Source organism: Anneissia japonica, unplaced genomic scaffold, assembly GCF_011630105.1.
Source record: "Anneissia japonica isolate Jap-2015-1 unplaced genomic scaffold, ASM1163010v1 scaffold288073_len612986_cov165, whole genome shotgun sequence".
Classification (NCBI taxonomy): domain Eukaryota; kingdom Metazoa; phylum Echinodermata; class Crinoidea; order Comatulida; family Comatulidae; genus Anneissia; species Anneissia japonica.
In genome coordinates, this window is record NW_022731366.1 from 460,421 (window position 1) to 488,246 (window position 27,826).

A 27,826-nucleotide genomic window follows, 5' to 3' on the forward strand; every position below is an offset into this window, starting at 1 on the left:
AGTGTTGAAAGATAGGATACAATAAAACCATCTCAATACAAACCATCTTGCGGCCGTTCATTCCATTGCCTTGCTTCACATATATAAAATTCGTTCAACGTCGTTTTTGTAAGCTGTTTAGTTCAAATGCTGTACTGAATACTCCATTATATTTCCAATATATTTCTTCACTATGGTTATGTATAGCGTTATTACTATTGTGATGTGAGCGCTATACAAATCTTGTTATTATTATTAAAGTGGGCCTAATTGTATTTTCTTATCACTTTAAATATTTTAGGCCTATATTCATGTCTGATTTTGTTAATAACTATTCTATTCATTCCTTCATTGTTTGTCAGGAAAGCATAAATCATCGAATAAGCGCTGCTCTTGAATAAGAGCAGCGCTGGGCCGCTCTCGAATAAGCGATGCGATGCTTATCCGAGTGAATAAATGCCTGCAGATAATGAAAGATTGAGAAACAGGGTAATAAATGCAATGACACAAGCAAAATCTTTATAAACGTTTATTGACGATGGTGACAGTTGTCATATTACAGGGCTACCGAACTATGGGAAGTACGTAAGATAGGTAAACGCCAAACTAAAGTAACCAAAAGTATAAAAAATGCTGCAGCACTTACTTAAATATATAAGGTATTCTACTCTTTGATCATTATTTACCCTTGTTGATTAACAAGGGCGAGAAAAATTGAGTTTAAACTCAATGAGTGTTCCTCTGCACGGAAATCTTTAGTAAAAGGCGAAAGATTTATGCGTGATGCAGAGAAACCAGAGTAACGATGAAGTGGTAGACGTCAGTATATATACGACGTAGCATACCGCAACGTGCAGGTTTCACATATTAAAAAATAACAATTTAAACGTTAAACTAAATCCAACTGCTAATCCTATATTTATTAAAGTTACATTAATAGTAAATGTGCACATTTATACAAAAGTTTATAATTACAATAACTAAAATCTTTAAAACAAAATATTGTAAGTGTATGTTTTATCTTATGAATATTTATTATAATCTTCTAGAGAGCTTGCCTTCTAGAGAGGGCGTTATCATGTTTAGTTACGCGTAAACGAGAAGCATGCCAAAACATGGCCAAAACAGGCTTCGGTCGGTCTGTTGGATCTCCATAACCGCGCTACGTCTGTTTGGAGTCTACTATTTCATTTCGAGTAGCTAGGCGGTACAAATGTATGAGGCGCCAAGTGTAAATTTATTAACACAATTATTTATATACAGTAATTCATTATTTAAGATATATATTAAATAGGTCACCCATTATTTATATATAATGCATTTACGTCTAAAAGATTATATGTAAATAATTGCGTTAACGTTTCATTATTTATATATAATTAGTTTACTGATTACGCAAATTGTAAGTTACTTTTTATTTATATATAATGATTTTTTACCTTTTCATTATTTATATATAATGTAATGAACAAACTTAATATATATAAATAATTGTAAGTTATTTTTTGTTATTTATATATAATGATGTGTTACCCCTTCCTTATTTATATATAATGAAGCCAGTAATCTTATATATAAATAATGTTTGGTTTGCCTTTTATTATTTATACGGTATATAATGTAATCAGTAAACTAATTATATATAAATAATGAAACGTTAACGCAATTATTTACACATAATCTTTTAGACGTAAATGCATTATATATAAATAATGGGTGATCTATTCAATTATATGTTAAATAATGAATTATATATAAATAATTGTGTTAAATATTAAATGTACACTTGGTGCCTCATACATTATTTAGTACCCCTAGCTATCCGAAATGAAATAGTAGACTCCAAACAGACGTAGCGTGGTTATGGAGATCGAACATGACCGAAGCCTGTTTTGGCATACTTTATATACGGAGTGTATTGCTTGCTAGCTAGGCCTAGGCCTAACAAACACTTTGCAGTTGAGTTTGCTGGTTACTGTAGATTTTTTTGAAAAAATAATTCGATGGAAACGTTGAAATGGTATGTTGTACTTTAATGATATAGGCCTATGTATTATTTAAAAGAAAACGGTCCGAACCTAGTAGGCCTAGGCCTAGCTAGGCTTGGTTGGTAGGGTCAGAGGCTTTATAGTAATACACGACTGCTGGGTTACGCCGGCTATAGGCCATAGCTAAGCTAGTTCTAGCATCTACAGTAGTCTAGGCTAGGCCTAGTCTAGGCGGCAGGTTTAGCATAGCCCATAGGCTAGTTCTAGCGTATGCCTACACTGATACCAAGAGCTAACTGGCATTACAAGTAAATCATAATAATGATTAAATGAAGCAGTGTGGGCATAATAAGGTTAAGGCCTAGTCCAGTGGCTGTTGAGTTGTTGTTGTTACAACAGTAGTCTTAAAACCAATTCATAATTCTTTAGTTAATTTTAAGATGGATTTTATTGTATGCATGGCGATTAGGACAATAACATCCAGTCTAAAAATGCCCCTAAAAAGTTTATATTGTTGTTAATATTCTAATTAATTTTGGCATTTCATTTACAAGATTACCATAACAGCCACATTTTCTGATTTTTCCAGCAATATACGTGTACCATTTGGGACAAATCGTGAAGCAGAGATTGCCTATCGAACGTTGCGTGTTGATAAAGAACCAAGAAAAGGAGATGTCACTAAGGTGTTGTCATTTCAAGACAATGTGCTAACAGCGTAAGATATACATTTTGAGTGATAATGATAACACAAGGCTAAAATAAAAAAGCAAAAAGGAAAAAAAAGCTCACCATAGATTTATAATACAGTTTATTTACCTTATTACTGTATCATAACATGTAAAAAGCACTATCCAAATACAATTTTGTTATGTATGTAATATCATATAATATCATCACAACTTCATTTTACACCTCGCTTCCAGAACGCATGGGTTTAAATTTCTTGTTTTTAGATTGTGATTTTGTTTGCGGGAAGTTGAAACCCATGATGTATTTTAGAAGTGGCAAATCACTCCAGAAAAGTACTATAATTTTAATTAACGTACACTACCTTTATTCATTGCTATGCACCATATATTTATTAGTCACATTTGTGCATTGCTATTCCAAAATGCATGAATTACAGTAGTAACAATTTTTTTTGGGTTATTTTTCAAACTTGTATTTCAGTGACATTACCGCAGTTCAGGCCAGGCTGCTTCGTGTTGCTGTGAACTCATTCATGGATCATCTTAATCTTGTTGTACAGACTATCGAACAATTTGGGCCTCCTGTTGATAAAACGTAGCTTAATATGGCCACACCTAAGCTAAATATATTTCATCATTTTGATTCGTCATTGAGAGGATCCGTTGAATGTGATAAGTGGAGGAAAAAGCTGCAACTTTATATCTAGTTGAAAGCAGTGATTATAAAGGGAATAGAGTGGTCACACAAAGCTTCGAAAGAATACTTTTGGGTTTCTTTATCCTCTAAGTTGAAAGAAGTAATTGAAGAAATAGACAATTACGAAAATGCGTTCTCTATTGACGCCGTCAATATTGCTGGGGACCTCCTTGGGTTACCCCTGTGTGTACGTATGATTCAGATATTCACATTTGTAGCAAATGAACTATGGCATCTGCAGCTCTGGGAGAATAATCCTTGTATTTTGTAATGGATTGGTCTGTAGAGTGACCACACACAATATCAGTGGGATTAATATTGTGTATTACTGTTGCAATATTGGTATGAAGTGCCTAGTGATAATTTCATTGAAGGCCATTCCAAAGCTTTAAGGCAGTGATGCACTGAGTGTTCTTTCCCTGTATGCTGTTATTTTGGCTAATGTAAATTATGAAAGTGATGGAAGAGATGTGGAACAGAGTACCAGAGCATCGTTGCCATAAAAAACTAACACAAGTTCAATTAATGTGCTATTTGATGAAATGTTTTTGTCAGGAAGTATAAAATCAGTGAAAATGAAATTTATTTGAACTGTCCATCATTTTGATATTGATAATTAGGCAAGGGGTTATATCCCCTAAATTTTACCATCAGTGTATTTAAAAAAAATATACCATCTTTTATATTCTAAAAATTTTATTTTGTAGGCTAAATTATTAGAATAATACAGAAGTACCTGAAACAGAGGGAGGTAGTCCCAATAATCCAACAACTGTTAATTTGTCCTATTAATGGGCAATTTTTTTAGGTCAGATGGTATAAAAGAGAAATATGTTTTTCAAGATTTACTGTACAGACACAAATAAAGAAAAAACAAATTTTAATGTCATTGTTGACCTTTTATTGAATGTTATTTAATTTGCATTTAAATGTACACCTGCATTATCAATGCAAATTTATTCAATCAGCTTGTGTAATGTCCCAGCATTGTAGGCGCACCACACAGCCAAACATGCATCGGTATATAATGTGCACCTGCACAATCATTGTATCCTGCAATTAAAACATGCACCTGGAGGTAAATCACCTGTTTTCATAAAGTGCACCTGCACTTTCATCTGTGCAATAGATTTCATATTACAGTAATATACAATTTTATTGAAACATGCACCCGGCTATTCACACCTGTACTCGTGTAGTGCACATGTTAATTTACTTTAAAGCGTGCACAATTCAGGCGTGCACCTGATATGTACAGTATTCAACACCTGATTTTAAGAACACCTGATTTTATAACGTGCATCTGTATATTGATGATGTACTTTTTGAATCTCGCCTGTATTCATATTCAAGAGAATAAAAGTAAATTTGATGAACAGGTGGCAGAAATGTATTGCTATTATGATTTTACTTCATCAAAAATGTATATAGTTACATCGATAAAGCTCCAGTATACAGTAATTCAGAATGATTACCATACATCTCTATTAATCTCTTATTTTCAAATACATTTTGCATTATTAATTCATAATGATTTTTGCAAATGTATAGCATATATTTTATTTTGTTCTCACACTTAACCTACTTACACTCAGCCTTAAACTTATTCCTTTAATTTATATAGAGCTTATTAACTCTCATTTATAGTGTTAAATTAACATTAATGAATGATGCTTGTTAGACAAATATCCTCCAAATAATATTGAAGATTACAAAAAACTATAAATCAATGCATGGGTAGAACGGATTACTACGGCATATGTACTTAAGCAACATATGCATAAAAATATAGACACATCACACAGTTTAGTTCTTTTTTAGTTCTGTAAATTACTTTGGTCAGGTAGAACGTAAGAAACAGGGGTCATAATGTCCCCCCAAAAGTCGCGGGAGTCTCCCGGAAATCGGGACAGCCTCCACGACTCCCGTATGCAAAGCAAGAATCTCCCGGAAAGAAACCCACCTCCCGAAAATTTATGACAATTTGCATGTTTTCACTACTTGTTATCAATTTTCTCACGGAAGTCAGTGCCGATTGGGTATTGCCGTGCTCAGAAAAATAAAATAAAATATGTTCAGAGCTCATTCAACCAGATATCCCGGATAGGCTTTCTTCCAACATGGGACCCCTCTAACAAATGTAATGTCATCAAGTCATTAACTCTTACAAATTGTGAATTACAGTATATATTAGACACCGTTTTTCCACTATACTATTATGGTCACGCATGTAACACACAAGTTAACAAATATAAACATGACGTCATTGAACATCGTACACGTCAAAGGTCTTAATTAAACCATTGATTATCAGTTTACGGACATCTCCAGAGAATGTCTGTCAACCATGCATACTGAATCAGCATCTGGTTCAGGTGTTGGATTGACAGTAAAATTAGCCATAAAAATTTTGTTCAATAATATTTATTTTTAAAATGTTATTACACTTCATATATTTGTTATTCAGCATCAGCCATCATCTCTTGGTTATCTTAGTACCTGACAAAAGAATGAGAAAATAAAAAATGGTGAACAAACAAATCATCATCAGATTAATTATATTGTTGCCAATAAATATGCATTTAAATGTAAGAAATTATATGTTTACAAATAAGGAGTCTATAGTATGCATATTTCAAAAATTGTATTTTGAATGTTGCTATCCTAAGACCTGTCTCTTATACACATCTAGATGTGTGTAAGAGACAGGGTTGCATTTTAATGGGCTATCCAATTATTGATATTTCAACTAAACAAGGTCAATTAATCTGCATGAATTATTCAAAATGATTAGTGATCTTAATTTTGTAATTGTTCTTTTTATATTTTTATGCATATACCAATTATACATTATGTATTTTTACCTGTACATGCTCCATGCAATCACATGCACAATTATATTTTTAGTGGATTCACAATTCTTTTACAAATTAGGAGACCATGCATGTGTGATTATGAATGGTGATGACATGAAATGATGAGATGAATGGTGATACAGCACTATAATTACATCTATGAATGGTGATGAAATCAAGTTATGCGGTAAATGGTGATAATTTTATTGATGAATGATGATGACTAAGGACGACAAGTGATGAGATGAATGAGATGTGATGAAATAAAATAATGACATAATGAATGGCAAGTACTAGGCTATATATTGATGAATAGTGATGACTGGTGATGAAAAAAAATAATGCGATGAATGGTGATAATTTTATTGATGACTGGAGATAAATAAAGTTATGTGATGAATGGTGATGAAATGTAATGATAATGATAATGATGATGTAATAAATTTATGAGATGAAAGGCAGTGATGCCATTTATTGTGATAATTAATTGTAATTATGACTGGCAGAGAAATAATGAGAGGTACTCTTTGGTGGAGATACAACTGCTGACAAAATTCCTTGTCCATGGACAAAAGCAAAATGTGCTGCTAGTATTTCCAACTCCTGATCTGAAAGCCAAATGACCTGACCTTAAATAAACTGCAATGATGCTGAATGTGATGAAATGAGATGAATGGTGATGATAAATTTTAATGATGATGAGTTAGTGAATAAAAATATCTATGATAATGATTAATAAAAAAAAAAAATTGAAATTAATAAAAATTAATATTGATGATAATAAAGAATGCACGATAGATGACCATGCAAAGTGATGAAAACATTCCTGAAGGTTAAAAAAAAAATGATGATGAATATAAAATTAAATGTGAATAACAACAGTAAAAGTAATGCTGAAATTATCAAAAGCAACTCTCGAGCTATCTATCCAAACAGTACCAAGAAATAGAAACTGAAAAATTTTTAAACAAAGCAGGACTTACTTATCAGCAAGAAATGAAAACAGATAAGTTTAGAAATAAATATGGTTGTAAGGATTTGTGCATTTGGCCATGCTAACGTGCCTACTACCTGAATAATAATAAGTAGGCCTATGTACAGTTTTTACAAGGTGTTTCAAAAGTCGTCAAAATCTTCGCTACTGCACGAGCTTAGTCGCTCCCAATGGTCGATCAGGTTTCGGATGTTACGTCGAGTGGTTGGCATAGCGCCCCTGAAACGGCCAAATGAATGGCCTGCTAGGCCTAACTGCGTCAATTTAACAGGTTACATGGTCATTTCGGGCAGGGTATGAGCATTCACCCCATGGCAGTCAAGATGATGAGGGGACTTAAATATTCAAACGTGTGTAATTTTATTCAGTAATTAATTTTGCGCAGCAATATGCATGCATGGTTAATCATTTCGCACAAAATCAACAAATTCTTCAGCAACAAAATGTGCAAGAACTAAAAGGGATATCCCTTCAAAGATCACATATGTGTCATTTGTTTTCAAAAACATAATCTATAGGTAGTAGGAAATAGGGTCAAATGAATACTTAATATCAATAATGTGATCCATGAATGGGCAACTAAAATACATGCAGACAAATTAGCATCTAAAATGATCTCTTAGAGGGGACATAAATGGTCCCGACAATCCTAGGAGGGCCGACACTTGACCAAGTTACCATAGCAACAGGTCATTAAGGTCAGTCCCTATGAAAAATAACAATCCATTCATACGTTCATGACCCTGGGAGACTGTGCTAATTACCACAAACAATAGTATTACTTTCACTAATAAAATATAATTCAAATACTGTTAAGTTTTCATTATTAATTGTTACCCAATTTTGTTGTGTCATTGCCCTACCTAAAATTGCCTGCCGGATATTTCCCCCCCTTTTCCTAAATGGTTGCTTACTGTGCTGCATGCAAGAGTGGAGGGTTTGGTAAAAGCCATTGTAAGGGGAGAGTACATACCTGTAGTAATTAGGCTTGAATGGTCCAGACTTATTAAGGCCAAGATATTTGGCTTGATCATCAGTTAATTCAGTTAGATGAGCATCGAATGATGGTAGATGAAGGCTAGCAACATATTCATCTAATAAACAAATAATCAAATTTTTGTAATAAAACTATTTGTAGGATATAACCATAACATTCACATCTTACAAGAAGTTTATAATAAAATAAGACTATAGATAAATTTTGTCATTGTCAACAAACGATGAAATATGCAATCCTGGTACACATTCTCAGCCCATGAAATTAGGAAAAAATTAGGTCGGCAAAAATTTGCCGACCTTAAATTCTCCGAGGTCGACAGCCTCGGCAATTTTTTACTACCTAGGCCTATATAGTATAAACTACAATTTTTCCGAACGCTCGACCTTACGTCGTCAACTACAGACTATGATTTTGTTAATTTCTCGATTAACTCAATATATTGCTGGTGAAAGAATGGTCGTACTTGTATTAATTTAATAGTATAGTATAATACATATGTTTTACATAAAAAATCGCCGAATAAATTTCGTTTTAGCTTTCGTTTTATCGTTATCTTTGGCATAGGAAATATCACTTTCGTAAAAAACTATGATCATATCATCACAGGCTGCTTCAAAACTGCCCATGCATGTCCATGCGCATGCTCAGAATGATCTATCAGGGATTTTCCACACATGTACAGTTACTTGTCAGTAGTGAAGTCACGATGTGATCGTGATTGCGTTTAAATGGACGGTAGGATTAGGCCTACAATATGTTGAATTTTGTTGTTTTTAGATAATAAACAACATTTTAAATATGATAATAATACTGTAAAATGAAGACAAATAATAAATTTACATAAGCATTACGATCTACGCGGCCCACGTGGCTTCAATTGTGCGATGTTGTAGGCCTTAGCTGGCTAGCGTCATTCCTACCTAGGCTACGAAAAGACTAGGCGAGAAAGAGAAGACGATTGTACACAAATCGTACGTACTACTAGTTATTGTACAAAGAAATCTGTTTTATGAACCACCAATTTCCTTGGTTTGACGACGTACATGAAATTTATAGCCTGTTTTTGACAGGTCGGCAAAAAATTGCCGTCCTGTAGCAATTCTGGCTCAGCAATATGGTCGGCAATTGCCGACGTGAAATTCGTGGGCTGCATTCAGCTCCGGTCATTAGGGAGCTTCACTGTTTGCCTGTTGAGTGTAGAGTTGTTTTTAAAATCATTCTTACTGTCTTCAAAGGCTATTCCTCTTCCTATTTATGCACACTCCTTACTCTTCACGTTCCAACTTGGACTACTCCATATTCCTCTTCACTTAACTACATTGTACCAAATTGCAGTAAGAGGATCGGAAGTTTATCATATTCAGTTTATGCTGCCCAACTCTGGAATAATCTTCCACATGATCTTAAGAACATTTCTAATGTTAATATTTTCAAAATATTCCCTTAAAACCCATCTTTTTCACAACTTGTATAGCGAACCTGCAGCCCGCCAATAATTATTTTGAATAAAAGTAAAATTTTGTTTTGGCCAATTAGCGCATTAGCTGCCATGAAAAATGGAAATTTCAGAAAAAAATAAAAGTTCTTTATTTTTGTTACACCCACCACTGTCTTGAAATCTCCAAATATAAGATATTTATATTTCTTCCTAATAGTATAAATTTAAAGCATTTAACTATCCCATTACTACACTGTATTTACTTTGAGGATGAGTATCAACTCTAAAGAACATGTATTGACTTAAAGAATGAGCATTAACATTGCATATTATTATCAGTTATCTAGTTTTCAGGTTAAATTCTTACCCAATTTCTTTGGTAGTAGGTAGACATCTTGCTTGTAGCGTCCTTTGGGAGCATTAAAAAGTTCTATGAGAGCTAGGCCTTGGGTTGTTGCTGTGATAGACACCACAAATGAGGGAACACTTGAACAGCTCAAGTTCACCAGACGTCCCTGAAGAAGTTAAAAGGGAATTATCCATAGAGCGCAGCAGACTCTTCTATACATGAAATTAAATGATTAATGCAAAGCAAACTTTTTTAACAATTCTGTCAAGTGAAACTACTGCAACAAACCTGTGCCAGAAGTAGGATTCGCTTGCCATCTGGCCAAATAACATGATCAACCTGTGAGCGAACCTTCTCCCATGTCAGGTCTGGTGTACGAAGGCTAGCCTGCAAATGCAAATAAAAGAAGTATTGGAGATAATGATAATAACTGATTTCTATCCATTACATATTTCTTAATAAGAACCACTGAAATGTTCAATATATACTTATTTCCTGAGACTATTGCAGATACTCCTCTCATGACAGAAAAATATTAAGAACATACCGTACTCCATATATTTTAAATTATTTATTAGGTTTGCATTGCACATAATATCATACTATAGTCTTTGCTTATGTTCCTCAGGTCATTGAACACTGAATCATCATAGGCAATGTGAAACCTTCTCCATTGCCTAGGGAATATAATCCTAGTGGAGCATACTCTAAGCAGCACTACACAATTTCATTCCAAATTATACACATCCTACTGGAGACACATTCAGAGTGGCAAGACAAATATACATAAATTATCTTGCCTAAGGGACACAAAACAGGCTGACCAGCATCAAAGTTGAGCCCACTGCCCTTTGGTTGAAAGCCCAGACATAACACCTCACACAGCTAAGAACTAATTATTCCTTTCAAAAATAATTGCACCTCTATGAGGCTTTGCCTGAAAGTTGGTGGAATGCATTTCACTTAGTAAAATCAATTTATGTATTTTTTTTCAAATGTTCAGTTGGGAGAAATCTTCTATTTGCACAAATTGATCAGAGAAATTAGAAGAAAAAAAATCCAGAATTATTATTTATTATTTAAAGCAATACAAATGGCTATCCAATTGGGGAAAAAATTCCATTTTGGGGTAACATCAAATATTAATCAAAATGGAATTTCTTTCCAATTGGATAGCTCTTTGTATTGCTCACTTCTAATTTCAAATATTACTGTAATCAAAGATGCCCAAGAAATATTTTTGTGAAACATTTTTGTTTCATTTGATTTTGTCAAGGAAGCTCCCTCGACAGCAGACATACCCTGGGGAATATTCCTAGTAATAAATGTAGACTTGCTTTCATTTTATAATTGTTCTTACTTTTTCATTACAAATTTGAGGGAAGAAATATTATATATAATATGATATAGTTATGCATAACTATTAATATTGTTAATTAATTAACAAGATTAAATTCTTTCAGAAATTTTAGAAGTATTCAAGTTTTGTATGCATTTTGATACACATTACAATAACAAAATCATCTTGTATCAAGTAAGCATTTGACTTACCACATCAATCTCTGTGTTAGAGTGTCCCATATTGCACACAATACACCCATTCTTAAGTCGATCCAGGTGTTGGCGGCACACAATTTTTTTATTACCTAGCACACATTTAAAGAAAATACACAATCAGTTTAACAAGATCATTGTTTTTAGTACTGGGAACACACTAAAAGGCTGTAAAGGAATACAATGTTCATGCTTACACAGATATGGAACAAAACATACTTGATTTGATTATCTTAATTGGAACTAATAATCAATTCAATTTCTTTAAATGCTGCATATGAAATCATGAGTCCATATCTGCACAATATAGATAAATGAGATAAAATACAATTTATTATTTAAAACCACATTCATAGAGGGTGACCCAGAAAATCCTAAAAGGTCAGCTGATATTCACAAGCACTATTAAATAATTATTTAATTAATGAAATAATGTGATGATTTACCTGCAAAGTTTCATTACAAGTCTCAGGGAGTCAAATGTGGTTTTAGTCATGAAAAAAAATCCTGACCCTTTCAGGATTTGAACCCAGGTCCCTGGATTTGGAAAGGAAAGCATCTAAGCTACATCTCCACTCCATTTGACAATAATGTATACTATGACAATTATCAATTCAAAGGTAGGGAAGACACTTCACAAATGTTGAAATGACCGCATGCACCAACATAAATCAAATATGCATCCTGAAAGAGGCATGTCAATCCGCTAAGGTCCCAGTGACATACCCCACCCTAATCAAACTATGCATCCAAAGGTCGGGACATTACTCTGCTAAGGTTTAGTGACCCACATATACCTATCCTAACCAAACTATGCATGACAGGGTAATGTAACCAGCAATAAAAGTAAGTTCTGAAATCATATTATCTTATTCTCATCAACAGTGACTAGCCAATTACAGGATGGAGGTGATGCTCTATAATCTACTAAAGCTCTGTTCATACTATCAAAAAACTGTTGTATGCCCATATATAGTCATGTAGTGCCTAAATATGGTCATGATGTGATGTCATAATGACTACATTTAGGCATGTTGCATGTTTTTGGGCTTAAAGGCCAACTCAGACAGCGTCGGCCGACGCAGCCCGACGCGATTTGCTGTCGCGTCGGGTCTGTGCGAGTTGAACGCAGACGCGATGGTGTGCGTCGGGGGCAGTCGCGTAGTAGAATATTAAACATGTTTAATATTTCTCACGACGGCTTAAGACTGTCCCCGACGATAAACCAGGTCGGGCTGCGTCGGCCGACGCTGTCTGAGTTGGCCTTAAGATTCATTAAGAGGCTTAAGAAGTAAAGTTGTTATTAGACTTGAAATCACAGGACTTGAACCCAGGCTCCTGAGAATGGAAGGTGTACATCTTAATCACCAAGCTACCGTTCCAGTCTAAAGTTGATTTCAAATCATTTACGATTCAATTTGAAGGGGCGACGCAATTAATCTTTTGTGATGTCCCAAGAGCATCCGCTTAATGAAGTAACTTATCTAAGCTTATCAAGAGGGGATAGGCAGCATTGCTAATTTAATGAGTAATTCTACACAGTGGTTTATGATGTTAAGCCTTGGAGTATATCAATAACATTGTAGAAAGGTGAAAAGGCAGTAAAGATTGAAAACTACTTGACATTTAGAATAACATTTGAAAAGTGCGTTGGAAGTTGAATTTGAATCTTCATATAATTAACTCTGTTTATCTCTCTCCCACACTTTCCTATTTACAGTTCTGAATAATTCTTAGTCATTTCTTGACTAGCCAATATGTGTATTTTAGTTTTTCTTGGCAATATTAGGAAAATTTGATTGTGCAACAACAATGTAGTCATAGGATGGATCCATTCAGAGCCTGTGAATCTGATGACAAAGCTTAGAGGTTATATTCTATTTTAACTGATGAATCAATGTTTTAGACAGCTGTGTTATCCTGTCTCTTATACACATCTAGATGTGTATAAGAGACAGGAATGGAAGTTTGCCTTCTTTCAACTTTTTCCCCCTGCAAAAAATGGATAAGGCAATATTTTCAGAAATTTAAAGGTGAACATGCTTCAACTTTGTTCACATCAGCTACAACCATTGTGGGACTGAGGTGAGTGAAGTGAACAATTAATAACCACCTGAAAAAGTTTGAAAACCTAGGACTTAGTTAACACAGCCATCCATACTGAAATGTAACAAAAGATTTTTTATCACAAAATAATGTCTATAAGTTGATGATAAAATGAATATATTAAGAATTTTTTAAACTATTTTATACAACCTAACAATACAATCTTTAAAGCATTGAAGGGCCAGTTGAAATTTGGCAGGTTTGTAAGTAGGAAACACAGGATGCAAAAGTTTCAAATAATTAACTATATCATACCAGGCTTGTAAAGCACAGATGGGGTCAATTTCTGAGACGTAAACAATAGCACCAAGACCCTTGAGGGCAGCACAACAGCCCTTTCCGACTTCACCGTACCCGCAAACAACCACTTGTTTGCCACCGAACATCACGTCTGTGGTTCGCTTCAGCGCATCCAGAATGGATTCACGGCAACTATACAGGTTGTCAAATTTAACCTAAATGGGAAATTATGAAAAATATTAAATAAAATCAGAGAGTCTTGATTATAAATATTTTCCTGAATAACTACTGTGATTATTACTAGAAGATGAAAGACATATTACACTTCATATTCTTATAAGCACAATAAGAGCATTAAATAACATACTCGTTACAGAAAATCAAAGGGATAGTTTACATTTTCAAAAGATATGAAAGGATGAAAATGGGGTCAAAATGAACTTTGAGAATTTAAGCCTTGTGCAGACTATTAAATTTTATTTGACAAAAACATGTGACATGCCTAAATATGGTCATGATGACATCACATCATAACTATATATAGGCACATCATGACTATATATGGACATACAACAGTAAAATTTGATAGTGTGAAGCTTTATAGGGGAAATTATACATATAGTCAAATTGTAAATAGACACTTTACGCAAGAGGACGGGGAAATTCAGGTTAAGCGTCCAAGTGTTTACTGTGGGCTTCACGCTCTGATGAGCACAGAACCACCATCCACCTGTCTTCCTGTCCTATATCGTTTATAGGTTTGCATGGCAAAGTAATAATACATATTAATGCTTGTGGTACACCACATGGACAATTCTATTGTTGGTTGAGAATGTCTCGATTGTCTTCAATCGTCTTCAGGAGAATAATATCTGCAGAAAATTTAAAAGCAGGGGAATACTTATATGTTTGGGTAGTGAGACTTGTTGCTGATTTTTGGAAAACTAAACAATAACTGAGACTACATGTGAAAAGGCTAATGCAAAAGCCAGTATTCACAGCCAGTGCCTGAGGGTGGGGGCGTGGCTAGAAAGCCAAGACAGTGGCATGGTTTCCTTCCAGTGTGGTGTGAAATGTATTGCTTGGTTTTCAGAAAAGGGATTTCCCTGAAAAAGAATGGTGAGAACTTGTTTTAAAACGAGTCTTTATTAAGCAGGTGGCAGTTCAAAGTTAGTTTCCAGCATTTAAATAAAAAGGGGATTTCCCCTAATAAATGAACGAAATATCCTAACATATCTTTCCTTCTGATTGGATGTAACAAGTATGTAGTCTATTTCTTCTCTTGATTAGCCAAACAAATTTTAAAGCATTAATAAAATTCCTAATTATTCTACTGAGGATTTTTCTTAAATGAATTCTTCATTCATTTATTAGGGGGAAACCCTTTCTATTTAAATTCTGGAAACTTAATTTAAACTGTCATCTACTTAAAGACTTGTATTAAAACAAGTTCTCACCTATTTTTTGGGTAAACCCCTTTTTTATTTGAAGTCTGAAAACTCAGTTTGAACTGTCACCTACTTAATAAAGACAATTCTTTAGGGAAAACCCCTTTTTATTTCAAGTCTAGAATCTGCCTTTGAACTATGACCCATTGAATAATTACCTTGGTGACGGAATCGTTGACATTCATTGCAGGTACACTTAGTTTGCCTGACTTAGACAGCTGATACAGCCTATGCACCCCTGTTACAGACTCCTCCACAATACCTTTGATTAACTTGAAGGTTTCTGGGCATTTCTTCAGCATCATGTGTGTTGCGTCCCCACCGTCGTCCAGGATCTATAGTAAGAAAATATGTCAATATTAATATATCATAATTATATTAATATTTATGAATATGCATATCAAATTTTGATACATCATGAAGTATATTGTCGAAAGCTACATATAGAGTAAAGTTACTGTATGTTCACACTAGAGCCCTTGTATCCAGATTGGGAGCTAACCGTTAGCACCCCTGTGAGAACACCCAATCGGTTAGCGCTAACCGTTACCAGGATCAGTCTAAATTCCTGTCCTGACTATCAAATTTTTTTTGGACAAAAACAGTTTTATGCCCATACATAGTCATGAGGTGCCTATATATGGTCATGATGTGATGTCATCCTGACCATATTTAGGCATGTCATAGGTTTTTGTCAAATAAAATAAGAGTCTGGACAGGGCTTTAGTATGTGTATGATATACACCTTTCTGTCATTCATAACAGAAATAAAAAGATAGGAAAATATCATCTAGGTCTAAATTTTACTTACTTTCAAATAAGACAAGAACAGGAAAACATGTAAATATACCGTGAAACCTCAAATTGAAGCCCTGGACTGCTTCTTTTTTCTTTTTTTTTTCAAACTTAGGATAGGCTTCTTTTGCAAAGTAAAGAGATGGGCTTCTTTTCAAAAAAAATTTTGTGAACTATAAAACAATAAATAGGGCCACTGTGTAACATCAATCTGTATCATCATCAATCTGTTTTAACCGGCAATAAATCACCTAAACTATAGTATAAACCAAGCAAGTTTTTAATATATTTTGTTTCTTTGAAATTTATGTACAGGGTATGTACTGTACTATCTTGAAAAAAAAAAAAACAGCCCATGCTATCTTCAAAAGAAGCCCATGGGCTTATTTTCGAGGCTACTCTTGCAAACTAAAGAGGGGGTTTCAAATCGAGATGGGCTTCTTCTCGAGATTAAGCAAATTGGGCTTCAATTCAAGGTTTTACTGTATTGTTGCAAGTCAGTTCCACCACAATCCACAAAGTTTATGCGGTAGGTAAAGTAACATTTCATACTCTGAAGCAATGTTAAAGGTACCAACAAATATATCGTCTAAATAAATGACGTCCAAGTTCTTACCATATTTGGTTGCCATCCGTCGGCTATTATACACTTCTCAATACACCACCAGAAGTCATCCTCTGATTCACCCCTCCAGGAGAAAATGGAATATCCTGCCTCAGCCAGGGCTGCTGCGACCTCATTTTGTGTTGAGAATATGTTGCATGCACACCATCTTACATTGGCTCCCAGAGCAGACAGTGTTTCTATTAGCACCTGAAGAAAATTGAGAAATGTTAATTGCATGTCTTTCCACGGAGTGTGCTTTTAATTTCTTTGCATAATAAATTGTAGAAACATGTGGCGCAGTGTGTAAGGCAATTGGGTTTTCAATCAGAAGGTCGGGGGTTCGAGACCAATGCTCGTCACACTGCTTGTGGCCTTGGGCAAGACACTTTATTCGCATTTGCCTCTTCTCACCATAAGAATAAATGAGTATCTAGTAGAAGATGAATGATTCGGAATAAAATTTTAGTAGTGCTGATTACACGCATAACTAGGAATACTCCCCAGGGAGTGGAGGAGGTTGCACGTTGTGTACGATGGACTTTGTATCCAATGACACGAAAAAAGCGCCTTAAGCAGTTTTCTGGATATGTGCGCTAATCCTATTAAATAAATAATAAAATAAACTAATATCAGCAATAATAACAACTACCAATAAAAATTAAAAGAAAAATCAGAAATAACATCTTAATTATCACCATAGCCACCACCATTCATCCCATTGCTATAGCTACTGTATTACCATCAGTACCAGCAGAGCCACAACAGTAATAGCGAGAATGCCAATTAGTTCAGACTAGGTGAATAAACCTGGCTCAACCCACCGGGTTTATCCACCTGCCAGTCTGAACTAGGTGGCTTATCTCAAGCCGGGCTGTGTTCCTATAGTAACTAGGCCTGGCGTGCCATTGTGTTTAACTTTTCTAAGCCAGGCTTTATCTTGCATTGACTTCGGATGACGAAATGACCAATCAACATTCAATTACGTTCGCTGTGAGCGAGCGTACATTTCGCAAGCAATGTTTTGAAACACGTTTCCTGGTTACGGTTCATTATTATGCAAATTCTTGCCTGACTAAACCCGCTAGTCTGAACGCCCGGCAAAGTTAAGCCGGTCTTAACGTTGAGCCAGGCTTAACTCAAGCTTATCTCCAAGTCTGAACACAGCCTAAGATACTTTTGAAAATGTTATTAATCACCGTCCTCTCTTTTATTGACTTTATTTTCAGTATATATTTACTAAAGTATTTAAATTTGTGACTTAATCTCAACCACAATGGAAAGCAAATCCTCTGAATTAGGATGACATCCAGAATTTAAAAAAATTACTGATTACCATCATCATTGTAAATGCCACAAGCATTGTCAACATCTTTCTTATTAGCTATAACAATAAATTTACAGATATAGCGCACCACGCTAGGCTTCCATGCGATTCACATAATTATTATCTTGGTCATTGGATTATTAATAGCACTACAAACCAACATCACCATCTTCAATTTCACTGTTATTTGTTTATGTAGCGTATTTTCCTTGCAGTTCTAAAGCTGTATCACCATGACCACCATCATACATATACACAACCCATTACTTATAGTTCTAAATTAATGAAATAAAATGAGTGATAGCTGTCTCTAAATTCATCAGTTCCATCACTTAAATTAGTTCATTGCTGTGTCAATCATTTCAATCTACTCAGAAAACCTTCACTCAATCCATCTATCCATCCAGTATGAAATAATATTACAAGGTGGCAGTTAATGAGATCTACTAAGGATGCTACGATTGATGACTTGACGTAAATTAAGACACACTGACTCAAGAAGTTAAATTTAGCAATCGCAATCACACCTCAAAATTACTTTTACAAAACAATTAATTTGTCAACGATCTCAATCTTGGTTTACTGTAATATGAGGCTTTCCATCCCAAAACCAGCGTACTGTTGCTAAATGTTAAACTGAATAATCAGCATAAGAATGTACATAGAAGCCGTACAGTAATACATTTACTCATAACTTTGGATATATATAAGGTCAACTCAATAAATGACCTATCATTTTAAAGCTCATTTAATGTGGAGAATATGATGATACTAAAAAGATAATTTTTTTGTTTTAGTCACTAATGCTGGTTTTAGCATGGCAAGCCCCATATGAATTTTATTATTACTATAGATAATTAAAGGATGATGAAGCAACCATACAATTAGTGATGTATAGATTTAATTATGAATAATGGCAGGATATAATATTTTATGCACCATGGTGAAGTAGAAGATGATGATGATAATGGAGATATTTCATTTCGGTATTAAAGAGAATAATTCCATAATGGACTTAGCATGAACATAAACACAGTAAACTGATGGGGGGAAAAAACCACAAAAGCCTTAGTACTTACCGCAGCTTGCGCAGTTATGTGTGTACATCCAATAATCTTGGCCCCTTTCAATGGTTTGTCACCCTCGGCTCTCTTCCGCAGTAACATCAACCCAGGCATTTCTAAAAGACAAAATGGAAATTACCTTTAACAGATTGAAAACATAATTTTTATTAATCATAATCCATATTATTACGGGAGCGATTGGTGTGGATGTTGTGTTTCACACTCTCAACCTTGTGGCGAGGACTTGAATCTGTCACTGCATTTGGCTTTATGCACTAGTGCAAGGAATATTATCTATGTGTGTGTGTCTCTCTCTTTCTACCCAGGGGTATAAATGTGTACTAGCACAAAAGTATGGGTACCTGGCAGAATGTTGTGGCACTTAATTTATTGGTCTATACACAATGTTCAATAAAATTAAAATGAAAGCTCACCAGAGAGTGGGGAAGAATAAATTTTGTACATGTTTGCCAAATTTACTGATCCAAAATATTAATTCTTTAAAGTGTGGCTTGTCTTACCTTGTTCAGCTATTTCAATTTCTCTACGACCAAAGTTTGCCTGGGTTATGTTTTTCACGCAAAAATCTGAGAAGCCTTTGCTATTTTTCTATAAAAAAAATGAAATAAAGAGGATCAATTAAGAAGTTTTTCCAGAATATGGCACTGGTGATAGGTATTTGTAACCCCTCCTCTTTTCAAAAAACATTCTCGGTTCTTATCCAAGAAGACGTGCGTTAGGCAACTAGAACCTTGAGTGAGTAGTGGGATTCAGAACTAAACAGACAACTTCCTAATCATATACAAAATGTAAATATCTCTCAGTAAAAATGAATTAATACTCTTGATATGCTGTCACCTGCCTCAACACAGATTTGATTCTTGATATGATGTGATTTTTGCGAATATCTTGCATAGATATGAGAATAACATTTTCAATTAATGTGGGACGTGCAAATCTTACATATTTGGTACTTGGTTTGTTTCCACTTCAATGGATATAGCTCATCCGCACGCAGCTCACAAGTTAGCGTGACGTATCAAAATATATTTTGCTGATGAAGATGAATCTTCCATGAGGGAAATTAGCTGTGAGGTCTAAGGGAAGTTGGTTTAGTTGTGTTTTAATTTACTAGGTACCGTACTCTCTAAACGCATCTTTAAAAGTTTAATTATGTATTAATTGAAAGTTATTTAATCATTCATTCAGAATTTAATCATTCATTCAGAATTTAATCATTCATTCAGAATTTAATCATTCATTCAGAATGTGTAAGATGATAGAAAATGTACAGTTTTTATCCATTATGAAACAAGCTTTATTTATGGATGTAGTTTGATTATTATGTATTAATTAAAGGGTGCAAATAAATCTAGGATTTAATATTATCATTATCATTTTGTTATTAGTATAGAAATCAATGATAAAATATCATTGTGACAACAAACAAATAAGAATATTTTGCACTTAATGATAATATATAACTAGAGATATTAAATGCATGTTAGTATAAAAAGCAATTCTCTCAATTAAGAGTTCAGGAAAAATGTTTACCTGAAGTTCAACTTTGAAATTTAAAAATTATATTGCTTTAGTATATAATGTACTGATTTATGGTGAGATTCCCTTCAGACAAATGTCAGAGCTGTCAGTGTCTGTAATATAATGCACTTCATACAATCTTTGCAGGTTTGCAGGGTGGGCATTTGCCCAACCGTCGGACAGGCCTTTAATTCTCCTGTCGTTCAAAGAATAAATAGGTTGTCGGACCAAAAAAAAACAAAAAAAAACAAAAAAAAAAACTTCCCTATTCAAATAGCGCTATTTTGATTGCCAATCCCTAATGTTATGGTCTGAAGGGACATTAGAAACAACTTAAGCCATAACAACTCTCTCCATTACTTTTTTATTCCGGGCCACCGCTGCACACATTTCCGAGGCTTAGTGTAATGGGCTAACAGCACATTCCCCTACATTCAAATAATGAATAAGGGACTACCTTTACCTTAAGTCAGAAGAGTTGATTTGGTCATGAGAAAAAAAAAATTAACAATGATCGAAATTGAACCCAGGAACCTGGGATGGGAAATCAAACATCTTAACCACCAAGCTATATAGCTCCACTCAAAATATAAGCAACATTCAGCTTATTCTGTTGAATCTAATTTAAAAAAACAAAAACAGAAGAATGAGGTATAGGAAGAGTACATGTTTAAATTCCACAGGAGAATGATGGATGAATGCCACAAGCAACATGTAGTGCAATAAAAGGGTCATGTGACAACCTACAGTAACACACACATTTATAGGATGATTTCATGAAGTACTCCTAGTGCTAACTCTAGAAGATTAAACCTCGCATAGTGCAAGGAAGATGAACAATAATGCACAAAATTACGAAATATATTTTCATGTAGAGACAACAATACAGAAAGGTCTCGCAAAATTGCGTGATAGATTTTATAAATAATAAAAGATGTGCCTCTCCCTAAATCAGCCACAATTTAGTAATTACAGAGTGAAGCTGTAGCATGGTGCTTTCCTTTGAACTTGTAGTACTAGGTTCTAATCCTGAGACACAATGATTTTCTTTCCTTTAAAGCTTTGTCCAAATATCCAATTTGTTGCGACAAAAATATGTATGTGACACACCCATATTTGGGTGTAATATGGCATCATCATGCCTATATATGGGCACATCACACAAATTTGGACTGAGCTTCAAAACAATTCCACAACTAAAACCTCATTTATAAAGAAGCTTCAAGCATAGTTCCATTACGTAATTAATTTAGACTTGATGATGTTAAGAAAACACACCCACATTATTCACACCTAAAACAATGATGCTTTTGATTGTAATTAATCACTTTTCATCAACAGAATTCAATACCTGCTTTTTGAATCCAGTTCACTTGGAAGACCTTTGCCATTTGTCCCCATGGGAGGATTAATGAATATTCATGACTAATTATACTATAGACTATTGAAAAGTAGAAATCAATATATAGCTTAACTGGCTTTGGTGAGATGAAAATTCACAACTGAGTCTAATAAAGATCAATCGAGGCTAAGAAGTCCGAGTCATTAACCTTTCTGTCAAGGGGGAAGGCGAATGGTTTAAACTGTAACCATTTTAAAGAGATAAAAGCTTTCTTATTAAACTGACTCCTATTTAAGAATGCCAAATGTTTAAATATTGTTACACATCAGTGACAGTCCCATCATATGTTACTAAATTTATCTACAGTAAACACCAATGACTTGCATGATAAGGCACATCCAAACCAATCGTAAAAGTAGAAAATAAGGATGATTACATATTTAACTAGAATAGCAGAATGATTATCTGCTAGTCAGTTACTGTACCATAAAAACACTGCGATTTTTAAAAAACACTTTTTAAAATAAAAATCATGTGCATTGTAATATGTCCATATTTCAACACAGCACATGCATCATTTTTAAAACAGCACAATACCTCAGTACAGATTTGTCGGGGACAACTTTAATTAGAATATCATTATGTAAACCGAAGACAGGCGGGGCCCAGAAAACCATTTTCAGACATCTAAAGGAGTTTTACCTCTAGCTCCACCCATGGTTGGATTGAGGTGGGTGTGGCCCATTTGACAGGGAATGATGGACCATCTATCATCAGGAGGAAATGCTGACCACCGCTAATCTTATCCTTTGGAAATGTTTTATCCATCATCAGATGAGCTAAGAATGTGCCAATATACCGTAGTTCTAAGTAAGCCAACACCCTAATTTACAGCCAATTTTACATACCAGCCTTTACTCAAGCAAAGCCCAGGAAATGATTTGAATGAGTAGCTTAACCGACTTTTAAAAAAAATTAAATATTGGCATGCAGTGCTGAAAAATTGCCTTTTGATTGAAAAGAAGATTCCATCCCCCTTCCAAAAAAATTGGCCAAATTTTGTGTTCAAGGGAGGTGGGCTTATACCAGAGAAACTACGGTACGTTCATAAAATAAGCATGTTGTCATTTTCGAATGGTAAAGTACATACCTGGATTCTATCCCTTGGAGATGTGTCATCATCGGATGAGCTGTCACTGTAAGAACCCGAGCTAAAGCTGTCTGCTGAAGACTGAGACATGGAACGAGAACGACGGGATGACCTGCGTTGGCGTGTCGAAACATCTTTAAATTCTATCTGTAAGTCACAAGAGCATATAATCAGTACTTAAATTATAGTAATCACAATACTGTTTGTTTTCAATTTGGTTAATGGAATCAGTACTCAACGGCAATAAATTATTATAATTGATGATTAGAAATGGCAAATGACATTTTTTTTTTTTGTATACCGGTACATTTTTTAATCTACAGATTTTATGTGAAATGTTCTCCATATGTATCCAAGTGAAAACTACCACTTACAATACTGCTTACCACACATACACTCATATCAATTGTTGATTAGGTTATTGTGTACTATTTATAATGCCATGTGTGAGCTTAGCAGCTGGTTGGCTTTTTGACAATTTGGTAAAATAGTGTGATGATGGTGTATGGCCAAAGCTGGAATTAAATATTTGTACTGTGTATACCGTCACTAAATTAATTTATCAAACTTAGTGAGTTATCCATGGTTTTCCAGTTTCCACTTTTATTCCAAGCCCTTGTGATATTTATGTTTAATTGAATTTTTCATTAATTATTATATAACTTTTAAATATATTTTACTATTCTGTACATAAAATACTTTTTACAATGATGCTAATATTTTTATTCTTTTTCGTAAGGCCAAAAAAAAAAAAAAAGAAGCAGTTTCTCATCCTAATATTTTTTAAAAAGGAGAAGGGCACTTTTTTTTTTTAACTCCGAGATGGCAAATCCAAAATCGTCGATGGGAAACAGGCTCTACTACTTTCTTACTTTTACCAAGTAGACACATTGAAACCAAATAAATGGAGCACTAGACATAATTCATAACCAAATGTATCCCCAACCTCAAATGATTCAGTAATTTTTACTGATGCGAGTTAGCCAGATTTTCATACATTTCGTAAAATAAAGGTAATAAAAATATAAATAAATGAAATAAAATTTTGTGAGGAAGAAAAATGGATGCACACAGGGACGAGGAACTAGTAATTTTTTTATTTGGCCTAATATAGCTCAAAGGCTATAAGGTCACTATTATTCATTAAAACTTGAATAAACACAAATGAAAAATTCTACATTGAGCTGACATCTGGAAAATTTTGATCATTAAAGGCCACTTCTTAAAATGTACATCAACATTTTAATAAAAAACAGATGTACTGTAAGTGTAAAGTCACATTAGACTCTACATCAATAACAAATGCAAATATTTAAAGACCTTTTATCAAAACGGAAAGCTTTTTCAAATATGAAATAATGTGATACTCCATGAATATATATATTGCATCAGAACAAAGACTTAAAATACAAAGCACTTTTTTCTTTCTCTATCCAAATTCCTATTAATTTAAATGTGCTCCTTTCTCTCTTTTATTTTTAAAATTAAACTTAGTAACTAATTTTTGTTTTAGACTTGATGATACAGTGACATGATCAAGCCAATGGTATTCTAAGATTCAATATAACTGGTACACAAATTCATTTTACACCATTATATTATCTTTATAGACATTGTCACATTGAAAAGTTATATTAAATGCTTATGTGTTAATTAATTAAAATCCAATTATTTTTTTAGATTGAATATAGTTATTAAAATAAATTATTTGTTTATGTATTATTGTAATTCAAATAAAACCACATTGTACAGCAGTTGTTACATTTCTATAGAGTAACTATTATATTTCCTACATTATTTCAGTAGATCCAGATGTCTGAAAATAATCAGTTATTATAAACTTTAAAAATCAAATTTCAAACAAAAACAAAAACAGAAATTCAAACCCTAGTATATGTCGACATGGTCTTGGAGAACTGTCACCAACACATGAGCACCTTTGTAATGGTAAAATCCACTAACATGTGTACTGTATATACACAGTCTGTATCTTTGTTCTTCACGTGTTGTTATGCAAGATGTGGTGGCACAAAGGGCCTGGTAGAAGAACTAGCCTACAGAGGGCCAATTTACACACTTCAACGATTTCAGAGACAGATCCTTTTAATCTTGTGGTGGACAGAACACGCTTCACCGATTTCCAAGTAGAGGGTTATATTGTGGTGGGAAGGATGTACCATTTTGTTATAGTAGGGGTGTTCATTTGCCTTGTTATTCTTAAGTCAAATCCACTGATCGTGTAATAATACTTTTTGGGAGAGTAATATCCCTTCAAAAAAACATCAAATATATAATTAATAATATTGGAATTCCATAAATATTTTATTTATTACTCCCAGGTTTTGTATTCCAGAGGTCATGTGAAGTTCAGATACGTAGTCAATAATAATCCATACATAAGCCAGTGTCTGCTGCTGCTACTATTTATCACATATCACTTGCCCATTGGCCTAGTATAGGCAAGCGACCTGATGTTTTGTTTACTTGGACAAATCGAGTAATCATGTGCCACTGTCTTAAATGTGATTCCAATTGAATTGAAATAGTAGCCCCACTGATCCAAATTGTCTTGGACATCCTGTTGAAAATTGTGGTTAATTCCTTTTTCACCTGTTTAATAGTAACAGTATAACAGATGAAAAAGAACCTAGAAATATTAATGACAGTTAATGTAAATATGACCAATGATAAACTATCTTTTGTTATGTAAATTGTGAATAAACAATCAGTATTAAAAATAATCTGAAAAGTCCAAATACCATGATATAAATGTTATTTTGGAAAACATAATTTCCTCAGAAGCTGAGGAAACTAATGTTCATACAACAGTGGGCATCTTATTGTAAGTTTCTTTCCTAAATATAATTTCTAACCAATATAGAAGATTCTATCCTAAAGCTACATTAAACCAGCCCCATGTGCACTTTCCACACCAATTTGTTGTTTAAAAAAAAAATCTATTCACTGTACATCAAAATGTTTTTCCCTTAATTCATGCATAATAGAGTATCAAATAATTACAATATACTTACATAGTCCTATATATATATACTGTTCAAAAACACCGAATTGAACAAATATGTACAGAAGATAATCCTACTAGTACTAATTTGACTGATGTTATCAATTTAAGTTTGTTACATCACTGTCTGTATCTAATTAAGTGTTAATAATACTTTGTAATAGTAGTAGCATTCTGTATAGATCCCACTGGAAATTACTATCTAAATTTCTTGTGAATTTAATCCTAGCTAATTGTTTGAATGTTGTTTTGTTATAAATCAAATTAACCTAATCAAATTTTAAACATATATGGAAAACCATTATATCGATTAATAGAATACGCCTAATGCTTGAAAATGCTACAAAAAGAAAATCATGAAATCTATTAACACTTGTATGACTCATGACAAGAGGAAATTTAGCATCCTGTTAGGGACCTGATGGCTTGAGTGAAGGTAAAACCAACTTATCGACTAATCCAAAATTTAATTAATGGGGAAAAAGCCACATAAAACATTAAGATTCCGGAGTCTCTAATGCGTTATCCTCCACAGTGAGCCTTGCAAATGGCCAACCTAAGCTGGCTTGTACACAATTCATGCACATAATTAATAAAAGGTGCAAAATGGCACGCTGTGAATTATGCAACTGAAGTTACCAGTGAACACTACAGTAGTGATGGGGGATTATAGAGGCGTTATCAGTAAAAATCGCCTACATTTGACCAAATTATTTAGCAATGAAGGAGATGAGAAAACAAGTTGAAATTTTGACCAAATAGAGGCAAGATATGTACAATTAAGTAGAAAAAGTTTCATTACCATGGGTAATTGCTCACATAATGAACCTGCCACCCGAAAATCAGCAAAAATATCAATTTTCCAGCCGGAACCCTTTTCAGGGACTCCTATATTATAGCATGGATATAGTCAATCTCTCTTTTACACACAGTCCTGCCGTCAGATAGCAGGATTCTATCACAATTAACTATCTGTAAGTGCTCTAATCCTCACAGGGAGGACTTGAAAACTGATTTTTTGATTTCCGCCTATAAAAAGATACACATTTGAGAGGGGAATAACTTGAAAATGAAAAAAGATAGAGCAATTATGACAGCAGATTCTGAAAGCCTGGGCCAAAAATACCATGAGTTCTAAATTTCAGCCTCTAACGCTGTCTCATTACTAAGACATTGACCTCCAAAAACCCTATAAATTGAAGTTCCTGATTCACGAGGCCAAAAAGGGGGCGTGGCACCCGATATTTGGGGGCTGTAACTCTGAAACTACTTGGAGTAAAAGTCATTATTATTATTATTATTATTTCATTATTCATGTAAAGGTATTTACAAATAAATTTGAGCCAAATCGGAGTCGGTCACCTGCAAACATTTTTCAACTTTGGTTGAGTTCATATGGAATGACCCAGAAATAAAAATAATTTGTCTGCCCAAAATGCCTTAGAGATTATTTTCAGGAGTCTAGAAAACAAAAATTTCATGGGGGCATGCCTCAGACCCCATAGAGTAGTGTTTGTCTCGATCGGCCCCACTTTCAGCCCCCTTCCAACCCCACATTTCGGACATTTCTGGATCTGCCCCTGTATATATAGGCACATCATGACTATATATGGGCACATCATGACTATATATGGGCACAT

The 27,826-nt window shown here is 34.1% G+C and overlaps 2 protein-coding genes and 1 non-coding gene across 3 annotated transcripts in view; 1 reads left to right on the forward strand and 2 right to left on the reverse strand.

Annotated features, from left to right (window-relative positions):
* Positions 1-663: 663 nt before the first annotated feature.
* On the reverse strand, positions 664-782 carry LOC117115368. The gene has a single exon (XR_004446544.1). It is a non-coding gene; the product is annotated as a U5 spliceosomal RNA (small nuclear RNA).
* A 1,059-nt stretch (positions 783-1,841) lies between these two features.
* LOC117115354 (EKC/KEOPS complex subunit LAGE3-like) lies at positions 1,842-4,240 on the forward strand. The gene is made up of 3 exons (XM_033259107.1): positions 1,842-1,999; positions 2,557-2,685; positions 3,141-4,240. The coding sequence occupies exons 1-3, from the start codon at positions 1,983-1,985 to the stop codon at positions 3,256-3,258; spliced, it is 264 nt and encodes an 87-aa protein (XP_033114998.1). The 5' UTR covers positions 1,842-1,982; the 3' UTR covers positions 3,259-4,240.
* LOC117115355 (S-adenosylhomocysteine hydrolase-like protein 1) overlaps positions 4,235-27,826 on the reverse strand; it is a 28,879-nt gene continuing 5,287 nt past the window's right edge. Inside the window, 12 exon segments of the mRNA XM_033259108.1 lie at positions 4,235-5,855; positions 7,283-7,424; positions 8,179-8,299; positions 10,011-10,158; positions 10,281-10,379; positions 11,544-11,706; positions 13,908-14,107; positions 15,499-15,675; positions 16,752-16,949; positions 19,146-19,246; positions 19,652-19,739; positions 23,165-23,311. Of these exon segments, the coding sequence (XP_033114999.1) occupies positions 7,328-7,424; positions 8,179-8,299; positions 10,011-10,158; positions 10,281-10,379; positions 11,544-11,706; positions 13,908-14,107; positions 15,499-15,675; positions 16,752-16,949; positions 19,146-19,246; positions 19,652-19,739; positions 23,165-23,311 (1,539 nt within the window). The 3' untranslated portion in view covers positions 4,235-5,855; positions 7,283-7,327.

Excerpts from the sequence above, each read along its gene's own strand:
- LOC117115354 (XM_033259107.1), top strand. Across the intron at positions 2,686-3,140 it reads CAAGACAATGTGCTAACAGC|TGACATTACCGCAGTTCAGG; the intron begins GTAAGATATACA and ends CTTGTATTTCAG.